Source organism: Hemicordylus capensis, chromosome 11 (assembly GCF_027244095.1).
Source record: "Hemicordylus capensis ecotype Gifberg chromosome 11, rHemCap1.1.pri, whole genome shotgun sequence".
In the NCBI taxonomy this organism is placed as follows: Eukaryota; Metazoa; Chordata; class Lepidosauria; order Squamata; family Cordylidae; genus Hemicordylus; species Hemicordylus capensis.
The window spans coordinates 5378987-5395368 of NC_069667.1; the positions used below are offsets into that span (position 1 = coordinate 5378987).

The following is a 16382-nucleotide window of genomic DNA, read 5'->3' on the forward strand; positions in this document are numbered from 1 at the left end:
GATGGCTAAGGGGACATTTGCATTTATTTGCCCTCTTCATTAGGAGACTGAGTTTGTTAGATAATATGTCACTGAAAAATGCTCCTATGACTCACAAAGACAGTCTGTTTTTTCTGGATTGGCTTCTGTACTTCCTGAGGATAAAGAGTGCATTAAAAGCACTGGCCTGTGGAAATGGCCAGGAAAATATCCTCCAAGCTTGATGAGCAAACGTGGGAGGTTTAAGAAGAATTGAGATATCACAGTTAATTTATTTCATTTGTACTCGGTTACATATTGGGATTAAGGTCTGGCTGGGGCCATTTCTAACTGATTCTACAAAATAGATGCAAATGTTGTTGATCTCATCAACCTCTTGAGGTTGTTAGTAAGGATGGAAATGCCTGATTTGCATGCAGAAGGTCATGGTTTCAATCCCTGGCGTCTCAAATTGAAAACAGGATGAAAACAGGGTACACAATTGGGAACAACCTTTGCCTGAGACTTTGAAGACAATACAAACCAGGGTAGCACTTTTAACTGTGTAAATACAATAAGTGCTGTGTAAAACAGAGATGCAAGTTTTGGGCGGTATAGAAATAGTTTAAATGAAAATAAAGAAGAAAGAAGAAAACAAAGTATTTGAGATGCTTAATACAGAGATCACTAAAAGCACATAAACTGTGCCAGAATTGGGCCAGGTAAACCTGAAAGAGATGAAATTGAGACCTGTAGCACGAATCCCATGTTTTAGAATTTTGCCTGTTTGTTGGTTGGTCTTTACTGCTTTTATAAAGCAGATTTTGCAAAGCAAGCTCTGTTTTTCCTTTGCTTGTAGTAAGACGAATAAACGGGTGAAATTTTTAGAACACAGGGTACATGCAAAGTGGATTCCTTTAGATAGACAACATGCTCCAAGTCCTTCTTCATCTTCATCATCTTCTTCATCAACTTCATCTTCTTCTTCTTCTTCATCATTATGTTGCTTTATATCTCAATGAAGTGTTAGTTTATACTTTGTTGTTTTAAAAGGAGTTTTGCATCGATCATGAAAAAGCCTTTTGGTGGTGGCCACCAAAGTAAAACATCTTCTGGGATGCTTTTTGTATTGACTGGGATGAGTGACATACATGCCAGTTTTGTCTCTTTCCTCTTTATGGAGCCTTTGGAGAAGCAGTCAGAGTAGACGTATATGAACATAGGAAGCTGCCATTTACTGAGTCAGACCACTGCTCCATCTAGCTCTGTATTCTCTACTCTGACTGGCAGCAGCTCTCTAGGGTTCCAGGCAGGAGTCTTTCCCAGCCCTGCCTGGAGATTCCAGGGACTTAACCTGGGACCTTCTGCATGCATAGCAGATGCTCTTCCACTGAGCTATGACCCCTCCCTTCCAGATGATCCTGAGTTGGACAAATCAATGGCATGGCTCAGACTAAGACAGATTTGTATGTACCTGTGGATCAAATGGTTATAAAAAACACTTCCCCCCCCCCGCCCCCACAGGTCAGAAGAGTGGAAGAAAGTGAGCAAAGCAGAACGCACGCGCTTAGGACTCACAGTTGAAAATGATGGCGAGTTCTGGTGAGCAAGGAATCTCTGTGTCATTAGTGGCTTGTATCCTACCAGTTGTTAGTCCAGGCTACTGGATGGTCCATGAAATTTCACAGGTAGGAGGGCAGAACAGGGCAAAGGAACAGCTCCCGTCTCTTGGGTCATCCCCTTCCACTCTACCCCTTTTGCAGCCCTCTTTGTTCCAGTTCTTCTATCCCTCCCTGGCTGGTTCTCTTTCTGTCTCCCCTCTTTTGACCCTACTGCGCCCTTCCAGCTTTACCCATCTACCTCACCTCTGGGCAGCTCCCAACCATCCTGAAGGCCCTGTGACGGACTCTAGAACTGGCATCTGTCCGGCTCTAGCCCCTCTTCTCCAGTTGTCCCAGCACCCTGTTTCATTCATAAATCCAACAGTCTCCACTCAGTGCTTTTAGGATGCTCTCCAGGCGACAGTATCAGCCTACCCAGGTATTCAGTCTGATCCAGGTGAGCAGTAGACCGTGCTGAGTACTTCAGCTGCATTCCTAAAGATTCTCAACGGAGGGTGAAGAAAGGGTCTTGAAACAAGTTGTTCTTACTAGAACAACTTTATATCCACCTTCTTTTCTTTCATTATCCCTACAACTGGACTAAATTTGGTCCAGATCAGTTAGGCAGTTCACAAGTTAGCCCACTTGCACCTCAAACATTTATGCATCTGCCATCTTGATTTGTAGTGGATGACACCATCACAAACTACACCACTGAGGGCTCCCTTTGTCTCTCTACAACTGTACCAAATTGGGTCCAAATAGGTTCCCACTTGCATCTCCAAATGTTCATGTTTCCTACATTTTGAATCAGGGTGGATGATATCATTACAATCTATGCCTTTGAGTCATCCCTATGTGTCCCTACACCTGTAGCAAATTTGGTTCAAATTGGTAAGGCGGTCCACAAGTTAGCCCTCTTGTGCCTCAAATGTTCATGTATGCACCATCTTAGATAAGGGTGGATGACATCATCATACATTACATCATCATAAACTACACCATTGATGTGTCCCTATGTGTCACTCACTACAACTGTACCAAATTTGGTTAGATGGTCCACAAGTTAGCCCACTTAGGCTCCTAACATTTACGTGTCTGCCATCTTGAATCAAAGTGGATGACATCTTCACAAACTATGCCAGTGAAGCATCCCTATGTGGGCCCATAGCTGTAGCAAATTTGGTTCAAAACAGTTAGGTGGTTCACAAGTTGCACTTGCACTTGCACCTCAAACGTTTATGTGTCCGCCATCTTGAATTGGGGTGAATGACATAATCACAAACTATGCCATTAAGGTGTCCATTGATATATTCATATGTGTCCCTACAGCTGTACCCAATTTGGTTCAAAATTGATCCAGGCACTGCAAAGTTGATAGGGACACACACATATATATATATATATACACACACACACTCACAGAATGCTGGGTGATCTCATAAGCCTACTGGAAAGTAGGCTAAAAAATAGGATAAAGGAATAATTTTGGGGTGGTTTTAGATTGTTTTGTTAAGTCTTGTAACTTTGCATCAGCTGAAACTTGGAACCATACAGGAAAGGGGCTGTAATTAAAGGAATTGAATTACATATGGCTATAGGTTTCTTTAGTTGTGTACCATTGTTCTGAACATTAAATTGTGTCTGTCTTCTGCTCTGTGGGTCAGGATGACATTTGAAGACTGGTGCAAAAATTTCACCCATGTCGATATCTGTCGAATTGTGAACACGTCCATTTTTAGTATCCACAAAACCTGGGAAAAGAAAATGATGCGTGGATCGTGGATAAGGAACGCGGACCCATTGCTCAACCGCTCGGGAGGATGTTCAAATAACAAAGACACCTTCTTACAAAACCCTCAGGTTGAGGCCTATTTAAACTTGAATTTTCCAGATCAGCATAATTCTAATGAGACAATATTACATGTCACTGGTGACTCCTAGACTAACCATTCTCATTTCCGTAATAAATTACTGGAGGCTCCAAATTACATCATTTGGAACCATTATTTTGTAAAGTGTCCAGTGGGATTTCTCAAAGGTAAATAATTGTTGGACTCTGTGCTAGATATATGCAGTGAAAGCCAGGGATGCAGATATTAGATGGTGAGTCTGGAACCAGGTCAGTCCATTTCAGGGCATTGGGACTTTTTAGTTTTTAAAAAAGAAGAAGTCAACTAAAGGGAGACATGATGGAGGTCTATTAAAATTATGCATGGTGTGGAGAGAGCGCACAGATAATTTTTTTATTCCTCTCACAACAAAAGAACCAGGATTTTTCCTGTGAAACCGATGACCAGGAAATTTAGGACCAACAAAAAGAAAGTATTAGCCTTCCACATAGCCCATAATTAATCTATGGAATTCTCTGCCATGGGAGGTGGTGATGGCCACCAGCTTGGATTATTTTGTGGGGCTTAGACAAATTCATGGAGTACAAGTCTCATCAATGGCTACTAGTCTGGATGGCTATAGGCTAAATCCAGGCTCAGAGGCAAGATGCCTCTGAATACCAGTTGCAGGGGAGCAACAGCAGGAGAGAGGGCATGCCGTCACCTCTTGCCTATGGGCTTCCCAGAGGCATCTGGTGGGCCATTGTGTGTAAAAGATAGACTAGATAGACCTTAGACCTGATTCAGCAAGGCCATTCTTATGTTATATCCTCTTATGATGGTTTAGTCAAGTGCAGATGGTCATTCTATATATTATATACAAAGAGGGACGATTTGGATCACATCCTTTGGCCCTGTTTCTGACTTCTATGTATCCTGTTTGCACATGGGCCTGGGTGCATATGCTCCCTACAAACAGGGAGTGCACTGATCCCAATATGCAGAGAGCCTGGGCATGTAGGCCTTTTTCTATCACACTCGCACACACACACGTATGCCTCGACAGGATTAAAGAAGTCCTAGAATGGATTTAACCCAGGGGGTGATGACTGATCTTGTAAGAATAATGCTTCCCATAGAACTGATATCTTCATTTGGGTGCAGAATGACCTCCTACACTTTGATAAAGTCTATCTGTATGTACACAACAAAAGATGTCATCTATGGCACCACTTTTCTCTCTCTCTCACTTATAGTATGTCTTTGATGTCAAGAAGGCTGAGGACAAAGTCTTGGTTTCCCTGCAGCAGAAGGATCGACGCATTTACAAGAAAGAAGGGAAAGGGAACAATTTTGCTATTGGCTTCGAAATCCTAAAGGTAGGAGGCTACTTTATTGCATGTGGGTCAAATTTAGAACAGCCAAAAGCAGAGATCCCCAACTTTGGTTCCCAGATATTGTTGGACTACAAATCCCATCATCCCCAGCCATAATAACCTTTGAGCAGTAGATTCCAGGATGCAGCCCACCCCATATGTTGAAGCCTATTGGGTGTCAAACAGTTTTCATAACTAAGGTAGTGTGGGAGTGAAGAACAAGCCATGCCTACATCCGGTTTCCAATCCTAGGTGGAAAACAACAGAGAATATCGAATGCACAAGATGCATATACAAGAGCAGATCTTCACCTCTTCATACATTGACAGGCGCACTGTGTCCCTGAAAGTGCTTCTCAAGCAAGGCCGATATGCACTGATCCCAACCACGTTCAGCCCTGGCATTGAAACTGAGTTTATCCTGAGACTGTTTACAGATGTGCCATCAAAACTCAGGTACGGCCTCTTTCAGATGATGATGTGTCTGCTTCTCCTGCTCTCTTCCCCACCAAAGTTGTAAAACATGTGCACATTCACACACTCAAGAATGGGGTGGAAGAAGCCTCCTATCCTGGTTCGGTTGCTGTGCTCACTCCAATATTTGCTAGTCTGTTTGTTAAAACCAAGCAAGAATATTTCCTAGAAAAAATATGTAACTTGTCCCTATAGTCAGGCTCTGTACTAGAGGACTGGAAAATAGCTACTGCAACTCTGGTTTTCAAAAAGGGATTCGGGGGCGGGGGGGGGGGATCCGGGAAACTACAGGCCAGTTAGCTTAATTTTGTGCCATGTAAATTGATGGAAAGCATACTTAAGGACAAAATTGTTAAACATTTTAGAAGAACAGGCCTTGATGGAGGAGAACCAGCATGGCTTCCGCAAGGGCAAGTCCTGCCTCACTAACCTTTTGGAGTTCTTTGAGAGTGTCAACAGGCATGTGGATAAAGGTGATCCAGTTGACTTAGTATACTTGGACTTCCAAAAGGCTTTTGACAAAGTTCCCCACCAAAGGCTCTTGAGTAAACTTAGCAGTCATGGGATAAGGGGACAGGTTCATGTGTGGATTGGTAACTGGTTGAAGGACAGGAAACAATTTTCACAATGGAGGGAAGTAATAAGTGGGGTCACCCAGGGATCTGTCCTGGGATCAGTGCTCTTTAACTTGTTCACAAATGATCTAGACGTTAGGGTAAGCAGTGAAGTGGCCAAATCTGCTGATGACCTGAACTATTTAGGGTCGTGAAATCCAAAACAGATTGTGAGGAGCTCCAAAAGTATCTCTCCAAAATGGGTGAGTGGGTGACAAAATGGCAACTGTGGTTCAATGTAAGCAAGCATAAAGTGATGCATATTGAGGCAAAAAAACACCCAACTTCACATATACACTGATCGGGTTTGAGGCTGAGCTGTCATTGACTAACCAGGATGGAGATCCTGGGGTTGTGGTGAACAGATGGTGAAAGTGTTGACTCAGTGTGCAGCGGCTGTGAAAAAGGCAATTAGGAAGGATTGAAATAAAAATGCTAATACTATAACAGCCTAATACAAGTCTATGGTGCGGCCACATTTGGAGTACTGCATAGTGGTCACCATATCTTAAGAAGGACATTGTAGAACTGGAAAAGGTGCAGAAGAGGGTAACCAAGATGATCAGGGACCTGGAGCACCTTCCTTATGAGGCAAGGCTACAGCATAAGAACAGCCCTGCTGGATCAGGCCCAAGGCCCCTCTAGTCCAGCATCCTGTTTCAGACCGTGGCCCACCAGATGCCACTGGAAGCCACAGGCAGGAGTTGAAAGGGGCATGCCCTCTCTCCTGCTGTTGTTCCCCTGCAACTGGTACTCAGAGGCATCCTGCCTTTGAGGCTGGAGGTGGCCGACATCCCTCCGACTAGTAGCCAATGATAGACCTCTCCTCCATGAAGTTATCCAAATCCCTCTTAAAGCCATCCAGGTTGTTGGCTGTCACCACATCTTGTGGCAGAGATTTCCACAAGTTGATTGTGTTGTGTGAAAAAGTACCTCCGTTGGTTGGTCCTAAATTTCCTGGCAATCAATTTCATGGAATGACCCCTTTCTAGTGTTATGTGAGAGGAAGAAGAATTTCTCTCTGTCCACTTTCTCCACACCATGCATGATTTTATAGACCTCTATCATGTCTCCCCACAGTTGTCTTTTTTCCACATTAAATAGCCCCAAGTGTTGTAGCCTTGCCTCATAAGAAAGGTGCCTCTGATCATCTGGGTTGCCCTCTTCTGCAAGTTCTCCAGTGTAGAATTTTCCAGTTCTACGATGTCCTTTTTTAGATGTGACCAGGATTGTATGCAATACTCCAGGTGTGGCCACACCATAGTTTTGTATAAGGGCATTATAATATTAGCAGCATCTGGGGCTTTTTAGTTTGGAAAAGAGGTGACTACGTGGAAATATGTTAGAGGTGTATAAAAATTTAGGATCAACAGAAGTTCTTTTTCACACAGCGCATAAGCTATGGAATTCTCTGCCACAGGATGTGGTGATGGCCACGAGCTTGGATGGCTTTAAAGGGGGCTTAGACAAATTCATGGCGGAGAGGTCTATCAATGACTACTAGTCTGGTGGCTGTGGGCCACCTTCAGCCTCAGAGACAGGCGAGCAACAGCAAGAGAGGGCATGCACTCCCCTCATGCCTGTGAGCTTCTCAGAGGCATCCAGCAGGCCACTGTGGGAAACACGATGCTGGACTAGGTCCTGATCCAGCAGGGCGTGTTCTTGTTTAAGGTGGGAGGTGCCATCTTTGATCATGTGCTAAGGAGCAGCTGGGTTGAAGGGCCTTTTCTCCAACCTCACTGAGCAGCTGAGTACAACTGCTGGGCAAGGGAGCCCTCTGACCCTCCTGCTGATTTTAGCACACTGATGGTGCCTCCAACCTTGTTTTTAACTGATAATCCAATATCAGCAACACACACAGATTCTGAACTAGGGTAGAAAACCTCCACCCCTATTTTTTAATCATGTGAATTGAACTGCCCTAGTACGGTTCAAATTGTTCTTAGTATCATTTTGTCTACAGCCAGAACAGGAGGACATTTTCATCCTTCCTATTGGAATTCTTCCTAACTGTTGACTGAGCAAAGAGGCAATTTTTAAAGAGGGGGTTCCCTTTAACAGTGGGGGAGCAACTGGCCTTATCCACCCCCAGCACAGCATCCCTCCAGTGGATGTAGCTGGTATATATTTCATGTTTCTTTTTTAGATTGTGAGCCCTTTGGGAAGCCATTTTATTTTATTATTTCTATCGATGTAAACCTCTTTGGGAGCTTTTGTTGAAAAGCGGTATATAAATATTTGTCATAGTTGTTTGTTTGTTATCATGACTCATTCCAGAGTGGCTGTGAATGGAAGTAGTTCAGTGTTCCTCGGTGGAATCTGCTATTTATCCATCCATCATTCCAACCCATCTGATGTGTTCTGTCTTAATGTTGCAGGGAGCTTACTATGGATAAACCCAAGCCAACCTGCCTGGACATCCTACGTGGTTTTCCTCAGAGGGTCTCTCAAATTAAAATTCACTCTGCGGAAGGCCTTCAGAGCCAAGACCGACACGGTGGTAAGTGCGATGAGTTCACCCAAAAGTCTTTGTCATTTTCTCCTGAGTCAATAAATTATTCAAACGACTTGAATATTAAACTCCATTTCCCTTGATCTCTGGAAGCGCCGTGCTGTCAGGTAAAAAGAGAAAAAGCGAGCGAAGATGAGAAAAAGCCATGCAGAATGTGACTAGGAATTGATTCCTTTGCCTCCAAGAGTGAAAAACATAGGGGTGAAATGAAATTAAAACCTGGAGAAATGCTGGCGAATTGCCATTTTGACTTTTGAGGTCTAAAACTGACCCCAACGTATGGTTTCATCAGACTGGGTTATACCTTGTCTCCAGACAACACCTCTGCTCCATTTAGGAGCCTCTTAGTAGTTACCTCCACAGGGTCTCAGCAGGAATGCATTGCCGTTTGCTTTTTCCATGGAAATCATACGTTGCTCTTGCTATTCCAACAGTTACTTGCATAATTGAATACTGGATTGCAATCTATTTTATGATCATCCTTCCTGTCTTCTGTTACAAGGAGTATCCTCCACCCTTTTGTGGTTGACTATCCAGACTGTTCTTCTGGGTGAATGACCACATGAGGTTCAAGCCCTGTAGGATTCGGACGCTATCCTTGACTTCTGGTCAAAGAACTTGTCCGTCCTCTTCCCCAGCACTAGAACCAGGGGGCATCCCATGAAACTGAAGGTTGGGAAATTTAGGACCGACAAAAGGAAGTACTTTTTCACAGAGAGCATAATGAACCTATGGGATTCTCTGCCACGGGATGTGGTGATGGCCACTAGCTTGGATGGCTGTAAAAGGGGCTTAGACAAAGTTACGGAGGACAGGTCTATCAGTGGCTACTCATCTGGTGGCTAAAGGCCACCTCCAGCCTCAGAGGCAAGATGCTGCTAAATACCAGTTGCAGGGGAGCCATGGCAGGAGAGAGGGCTAGCCTTCACGCCCTGTCTGTGGGCTACTTGGAGGCACCTGGTGGGCCACTGTATAAAACAGGATACTGCACTAGACAGGCATTCAACCTGGTCCAGCAAGGCTGTTTTTATGAACCCCCCCCAAATTATTCCGTCTGTTTGAGGTGTGTGGCCCTGAGAGTGGGCGTGGCCATGGGGCCTGGTTGTCAGGGTGGGTGTGGCTATGGGGGCCGTCATGGAGAATGCCTGATTCTGAATTTGCGTCTACACCACTGTATAGCGAAACGTTGCATGATGTCCCAATATTTATGTATTTATTGTTCAATTTATATATCGCTTTTCATTAAAAATAATCTCAAAGTGTTTTACAATATAAAATTACCATGCATAAATAAAATAAAAAGGTTCAGATGTCAAAAATTAAAATGCATAATACAAAAGTTGAGATAATATGAATATAAGTATAATCTCTATATCAAAATTTAATAACCCATAAAATAATAATGATACATAACACAAAGCAGCAGCAGTTAAAAAAAACAAAAACCCATCCCAAAACCTTTATTCAAATGCCTATGTGAAGAGCTATGCTATGACTTTACGTTTTTCCTAAAAACTGTCAAGGAGACTGAGGAGCGGATTTCAGCCTGGAGTGTGTTCAAAACCTTTTGCCAATTTGTTCAACTCATTTTGGGATGTCTAAAGCTAAACCTTAAGTGGCACAGCAGGGAAATGCTTGACTAACAAGCAGAAGGTTGCCGGTTTGAATCCCCACTGGTATGTTTCCCAGACTGTGGGAAACACCTATCTCGGGCAGCAGCAATACAGGAAGATGCTGAAAGGCATCATCTCATACTGCGCGGGAGGAAGCAATGGTAAACCCCTCCTGTATTCTACCAAAGGAAACCACAGGGCTCTGTGGGCGCCAAGAGTCGATTTTTAATTTTATTTTATTTTTATTTTACATATTTTTATAGTACCCAAAACTTATGCCTCTGGGCAGTTTACAACAAGATAAAAACAAAAGTAAAACTTTAGTTAAAAACAAAAAGAAGAAATTTAAAACACAACAATTAAAAAAATTTAAAAACAATATTCTAAAACAACATTAAAAGCAATCAAAACAGTATCAGTTAAAATCCAGGGTGAACAGATGCGTCTTTAAAGACTTTCTAAAAATTGTAAGACATTGACTTGATGGCACATGTTACCTTTAACTGAAGCTAAACTAAGTCCTCCATGCTATTAAAGTAATTAATACATCCGCTCGCTCTCTCTGGTCACTCTTTCAATCTGGGCACAAAGAAGATTAAAATGAGAGAAAGGACCACTTGTCACAAATATAGCATTTTATTGATGAGGCAGCCGCTGATTGGCTGGTTAAGAGTCCTAAACCTTTTCTAAGATGTCAGTGTAGATCAAAAGAAAGCATTCAAAAGTCAAGCAGCACCCTCTGCTGACTCTTTCGTGTGTCCTGCCTTTTGGTCTCTGGACTCTCTCTCATTGCTGCTGCTTTTTGCCACTCATCTGAATGAAAAGAAGAGTCTCTCTCTCTCTCTCTGTCTCACACACACACACACACACACACACACACACACACACACACACACACACACAATCTGGAAGGCGCTGGAGACCAAGGAACTCCTAGCTGGAAACACAAAGCCACTGGCCAATTTTGGTATGAAAGCACAACACAATTAATATGTGAATCCCACATGATTTAGCTGGAATCTGGAATTTGGTTCTAGACTCTTTGTTATGGCGGGAAAGTGTCAGAAAGGGCAAAGGGTGTGATTTAACTTATTCCCTACCAAAATCTACTTTTATTCCTGTTTTGTACATTCCATAAACCTAGTGGGAAGAATGCATAACCATGACAGGCAGATGGTAACATTCAAAAATAAGTAAAGAGGATATTTATTAACACACATACTAATACTACTACTAATAATAATACATACTAATAATTAAACTGGCAACATAACATGAACTTCTTAAAACCCACTACTTGACAGCATCCATGTACAGTCATTGGTCCTATTCTTACTGAGTGTGTGTACATGGGTCTGGATTCTTGTACATGTTGTGTGAATGTGCCTGCATTCATTTACAAAGTGAACTTGGGTAGAGGTCCCTCGAATGCATTGTACAGATGGAAAGTGTACTATAGTAAGAGCACTGCCGTCTTGCTGACTGCAGCGAGGGAGCTTTCTGTTGTGTCTGAATTCGGACAGGAGAGCTGGGAAGGGTTCTGCTGCATTACATGAGAATGTGGCCAATGTCTTAAAAAGGGCTACTGTCTTAACTGAATTCTGCATCCCAGCATAGGAACATAGGAGGCTGCCATATACTGAGTCAGACCATAGGTCCATCCAGCTCAGTATTGTCTACACAGACTGGCAGCGGCTTCTCCAAGGTTGCAGGCAGGAATCTCTCTCAGCCCTATCTTGGAGATGCTGCCAGGGAGGGGACTTGGAACCTAGATGCTCTTCCCAAAGCGGCCCCATCCCCTAAAGGGAATATCTGACAGTGCTCACACTTCTAGTCTCCCATTCATGTGCAACCAGGGTGGACCCTGCTTAGCTAAGGGGACAAGTCATGCTGGCTACCCCAAGACCAGCTCTCCTCAGGCTTGTGGACACCAAGTTTAATGGTGCAGAGTTTTAATATGAATTTTTGTCTTCCGCTTCCTGCATTCTGCAAGCATGGAAACTCTGCAGACTTTTCTGCTGATCCTTTGAATGCTACACGCAGAAGTCCAGGGCCTCCACAGCCCCTGCTCCCCCCCACCCCACCAAATTTCCTTTAGTCTGTCCCAGGTAGTGTGGTTGCCTGGCTGATCATGATGATGCTTAATTTGCAGGGAAGGGGGGCTTTAGGTCCAGGTTCCAAAATTACCTAGATGCACCTCTGCCTGGGACATTCTGTATATGATTGAACTATGCACCCTCCTTTTAGTGACTTAGCACATTTCTGTCTTACTGTCCAGTGGAAATATTCACAGAGCATCTTACAAAAAGCGACACAACAAAACAATACAAAACGGTCTCGCCCAAAGTGAAAAGATCTGGGGAAATAAAACTATCTGCACCTGGAGGCTTGACAGACAGGGCTGTTACCCCGAATCTCCCTTGGAAGAGAGAGTGGGCATTCACACACCAGCCAAACACCCCAAAATCCCTTCCAGATCCTTGGACCCACTCCACACACAAATCTGGCTTTGTCTTGCGAATTCTAGCATATCTTTGTGTATTTCCAGGTTTTTAAAATGCTGGTTTTAGCTGACATAGAATCATTAGAATAATAAGAGGGATACTCTCTTTAAAAATGCAGATATAGTTCTTTAGAAAGCTCTCCCCCAACACCTCGGCTTGGCTAGCGGCATGCCATGTGAACTTGCATCAAAACAAAACCTGAGAGCAGATGGGAGGGACTGCTTCCCTCAACGCTGCGAGTGTGATTCTAAGTGGCTTGGCTCAACTTTTACCCCTCAGCATGAATGCTGTGCGAATAACTGCCTGGTGCCCAAAAGCCATCTCTGGGGAGAGCATTCCACAGCTGAACTGGCACCACTGAAAAGGCCCTGATCCCCCCAGCCATGACCTCATCTCAAAAGTGGGGTCACCTAGATGAGCCTCCAAAGCTGATCTCAGTGCATAGACGGTGCACGTGATTTGATAACTGTGTGAACAGAGCATTACAATCAATGCCAGTTTTAATTGGCCCAGACACTTTTTGTGAAGGGCTGTACTTAAAAAAAATTTTTTTTTAATGAAAATGAAATGATTCATTCAGAAGAAAATGGCATTGGACGTCCAAGAACTACACAGACCCAAAAGGGCAGATAAACAATTAGATGTTCTTTTGTTCTTAAGATACCAGAACAGTCATTTGAAGACAGGCAGACTCTTTTCTCAGCTATACTCCCCAAATGCTTATTTTAAGAGCTTCCCTTCCTCCTGAAGACGCATGTTGTTGTTGTTGTTGTTGTTGTTGTTGTTGTTGACATTCATTGGAGAAGCAAGGAAGACAAGATGATTGTTTTCACAGCTCTGTGGCACAGTGCTGGCAGATCATTAAAACACACTCCCACAGCTGCCAATGACTAGGCTGGGGTTTTGTCAGTCCAAAGCTGTGTAATGCATGGTGAAACTTGGAGGCTATTGCTTCGATTTACTAGAACTTGCAACCAGTGGACAGCAAAACGATCTCAAATCTCTTCTAGGGCTTCACTGACTATTTAGTCATAGTCTTTATTGTTACGGTCACTGACCAGCACAATATAAACAGTACATGAGATAAAAATTAAAAGGATTTAAAATACAATTATATCTAGAATTGGGAAAGTTAAGACAAAATAGATTTCTGATTAACCATGCTCTTAGTATTAATAGCAGCAACGCAATCTCTAGAACTCTATTTGTAATGTAAGCTCAGAGTCCAAAAATATCAAAGAACAATAAAAATGGCTCTGCTGCTCTGAAAATTTACATAATAATGACGTAATAAGTGCTGCATGGATATCCTTATAGAACAAACAGAATCCACTGACTATTTGCCAGGTTTGAAAATATTCCAAATATTTTTCTGGAAAATATTTTTCTGGAAAATATTTTTCTGGAAAATATTCTGGAAATATTTTCCAGGTCCAAACTAGCACTTTCAATCCAGACTGGACGAGTTCTCCCAAAAGTTGCTCAATGCAGCTATTCACTTCTTTTTTCTGCACCGTTTTCCTTGATGATGGTTGCAGCTTCACCATCATTGCTTTCTCCTCGGGCTGATGCTATTTCATCTAGACCTTGCCCCATCATGTGTCCCGACTCGGACCTTAAGATCTGCTTCAGAGACCCTTCTCTGAGTGCCTCTGCCAAACGAGGTGAGGCGGGTGGCTACTAGGGAGAGGGCCTTTTCGGTGGTGGCACCCTGTTTATGGAACAGCCTCACAGTGAGGTTCGCCTGGCACCCTCACTTTGTTCTTTTAGACACCAGGTGAAGACCTTTTTGTTCACTCGGGCTTTTGAATTTGATTTATTAAATTGACTTAAAAATAAGTGTTTAAATTGCTTTTGTACTGTGTTTTGTATTGTGTGTGTGTTGTGATTTGATGTATTCTATGTATTTCTATGGGATGTTTGAATGTGTTGTAAGCTGCCCAGAGAACCATTTGTTATGGGGCAGCTAATAGTGTTAGTGTTAGTGTTAAGTGTTAGTGTTATTTATTAGATCTGTGGGCAAAGATAAAACAAAACCAAAAACAACACCCTCCCCCATTTGCTGAAATTCCAAAAATTGGAGTGGGGTCAGTTTAGGTTAGAAACCCCTCCTATTTCCATTGGGGGGGGGCAGCCATCAGTTACCAAAAGAAGTGCCCCCACTGCTGGGGGCAAGCTTCACCATCCATCAGCCCCCCTCCCCAAAATCCCACAAAATGAGCTTTCCAAGTCATCCATCTGCAAATAGCACAGCAAACGTTGTGTGTGCAGAGGAGACGGTGCCATTTCAGGTCATCCTTTGACAACTTTGTTCCTCTTTGCAGAGGGGCAGGATTTATTTCTTAAGTTAGTGGCTGACTTCCAGAGCAAAGATTCCCCAGTGCAGCAGCAGAGCAGCCAAACAGAACTTCCCAATTTACTGCACCGGTGCTGCGGGGAAGCAGCAGTTTTTGATACCCTCCCCTCTGTGTCACCCGAAAAATATGTCCCCAAAGAAGCCCTCTATGCCACCTGAAAATATGTCCCTGAAGGCTTAGGAACCCTCAGGGACATATTCTCAGGTGGCACAGTGGGCTTCCTAGGGAAGAAGAGGGCATCAGAAATTGGCACTTGCCTGCTGCACCGGTGCAGTTAGGAACATAGGAAGCTGCCTTCTACCAAGTCAGGCCATTGTTCTACCAAGCTCAGTTTTGTCTGCACCGGCTGGCAGCAGCTTCTCCAAGGTGACAAGCAGGAGTCTCTCCCAGCCCTATCTGGAGATGCCAGGGAGAGAACTTTGAAGCTTCTGCATGCAAGCATGCAGAGCCTCTTCCCAGAGCAGGCCCATCCCCTAAGGGGAATTTCTTACAGTGCATACATGGAGTCTCCCATCCAAATGCAGACCAGGGTGGATGCTGCTTAGCAAAAGAAGCCTTAGCAAAGGCTCTCCTCCCCTTGCTCCGGATGTCAGCTACTGTTTTACTGCAAGGGATCCACCCCTTCTCCCAGCTGGCAGCATTCTGGTGATGTCCCTCTGCAACAATAAAGGATGCTGTGAATTCACATGTTGAATTCACTCCAGGAAAGGTATCCAGGAGGCAGAACCTCCGAATCTGGGTAGGGATCTGGCGGGGAGGGTGGGTGGGCAGTTCCCTGAGCATCTCTGGCCGCATTTAAAGATGGCTCCTCCGTCAGAGGGCAGCAGGGCTTGAGGTCATGCTGCTGATCCCTCGTGGCCGTCCCAGCTTTTCTCGGCAGGCTGCCAATTCAGCTCCAGAGTCAATGAGCCATAACGCCGTCCTGTCTCATCAATGGGGAGGGATAAGGAAAGGCACCCCAGCCACAAACGCGGGGGGGACTTTGAAGGGAGGGGCTTTCGTGTGAGGCACAGTCAATATGTCTGCTCAAGAGGAAAGTGAGCAGCACAAGGAGACACTGGGAAAGTCCGGTTGCCAGTGAGAAGCTCTGTTGCAATGGTGGCATGAAACACGGCCCATGATCAGTTTATACTTCCGTAAGAATGAATTTTCTCCGGGGCTCAAGGTCACTGAGCTGTTGCCTTAACACAGTGAGTCCTTTTTTTTAACCTAAAGGGAGACACAAAGAAAGAAGACGCTTGCTGCAAATGTTCCTTTCTCCGTCTCTTTTTGTTCCTGCTTTGCCTCCTATCGCTAAGCATCAGGGTGGCGTACCTGGACACAATTCCATACAGCCTCTTCTTCGCCCAAGCAAGTCATCCATTTTTCTCGCCCTATTGGTCTTGTGGCAGCAAGCATGAATTGTCCCTTTTTCTAAGCAGGGTCTGTCCTGGTTTGCATTTGAATGGGAGACAGCATGTGTAAAATATTCCCCTCGGGGCGGGGCCACTCTGGGAAGAGCACCTGCCTGCTTGCATGCAGAAGATTCCAAGTTCCCTCCCT

General features: G+C 44.0%; 1 protein-coding gene across 6 annotated transcripts in view; it reads left to right on the top strand.

Moving 5' to 3' along the window:
- CAPN6 (calpain 6) overlaps positions 1 to 16382 on the top strand; it is a 64285-nt gene that overhangs the window by 43967 nt on the left and 3936 nt on the right. For 5 of the 6 annotated variants that reach the window (XM_053273247.1, XM_053273250.1, XM_053273248.1 and 2 more), the window contains 5 exons: positions 1483 to 1560; positions 3227 to 3422; positions 4648 to 4770; positions 5020 to 5222; positions 8233 to 8354. In XM_053273247.1, the coding sequence (XP_053129222.1) occupies positions 1483 to 1560; positions 3227 to 3422; positions 4648 to 4770; positions 5020 to 5222; positions 8233 to 8354 (722 nt within the window). The remainder of the gene's footprint in view (positions 1 to 1482; positions 1561 to 3226; positions 3423 to 4647; positions 4771 to 5019; positions 5223 to 8232; positions 8355 to 16382) is intronic. The other variant, XM_053273253.1, reaches the window with a different exon arrangement.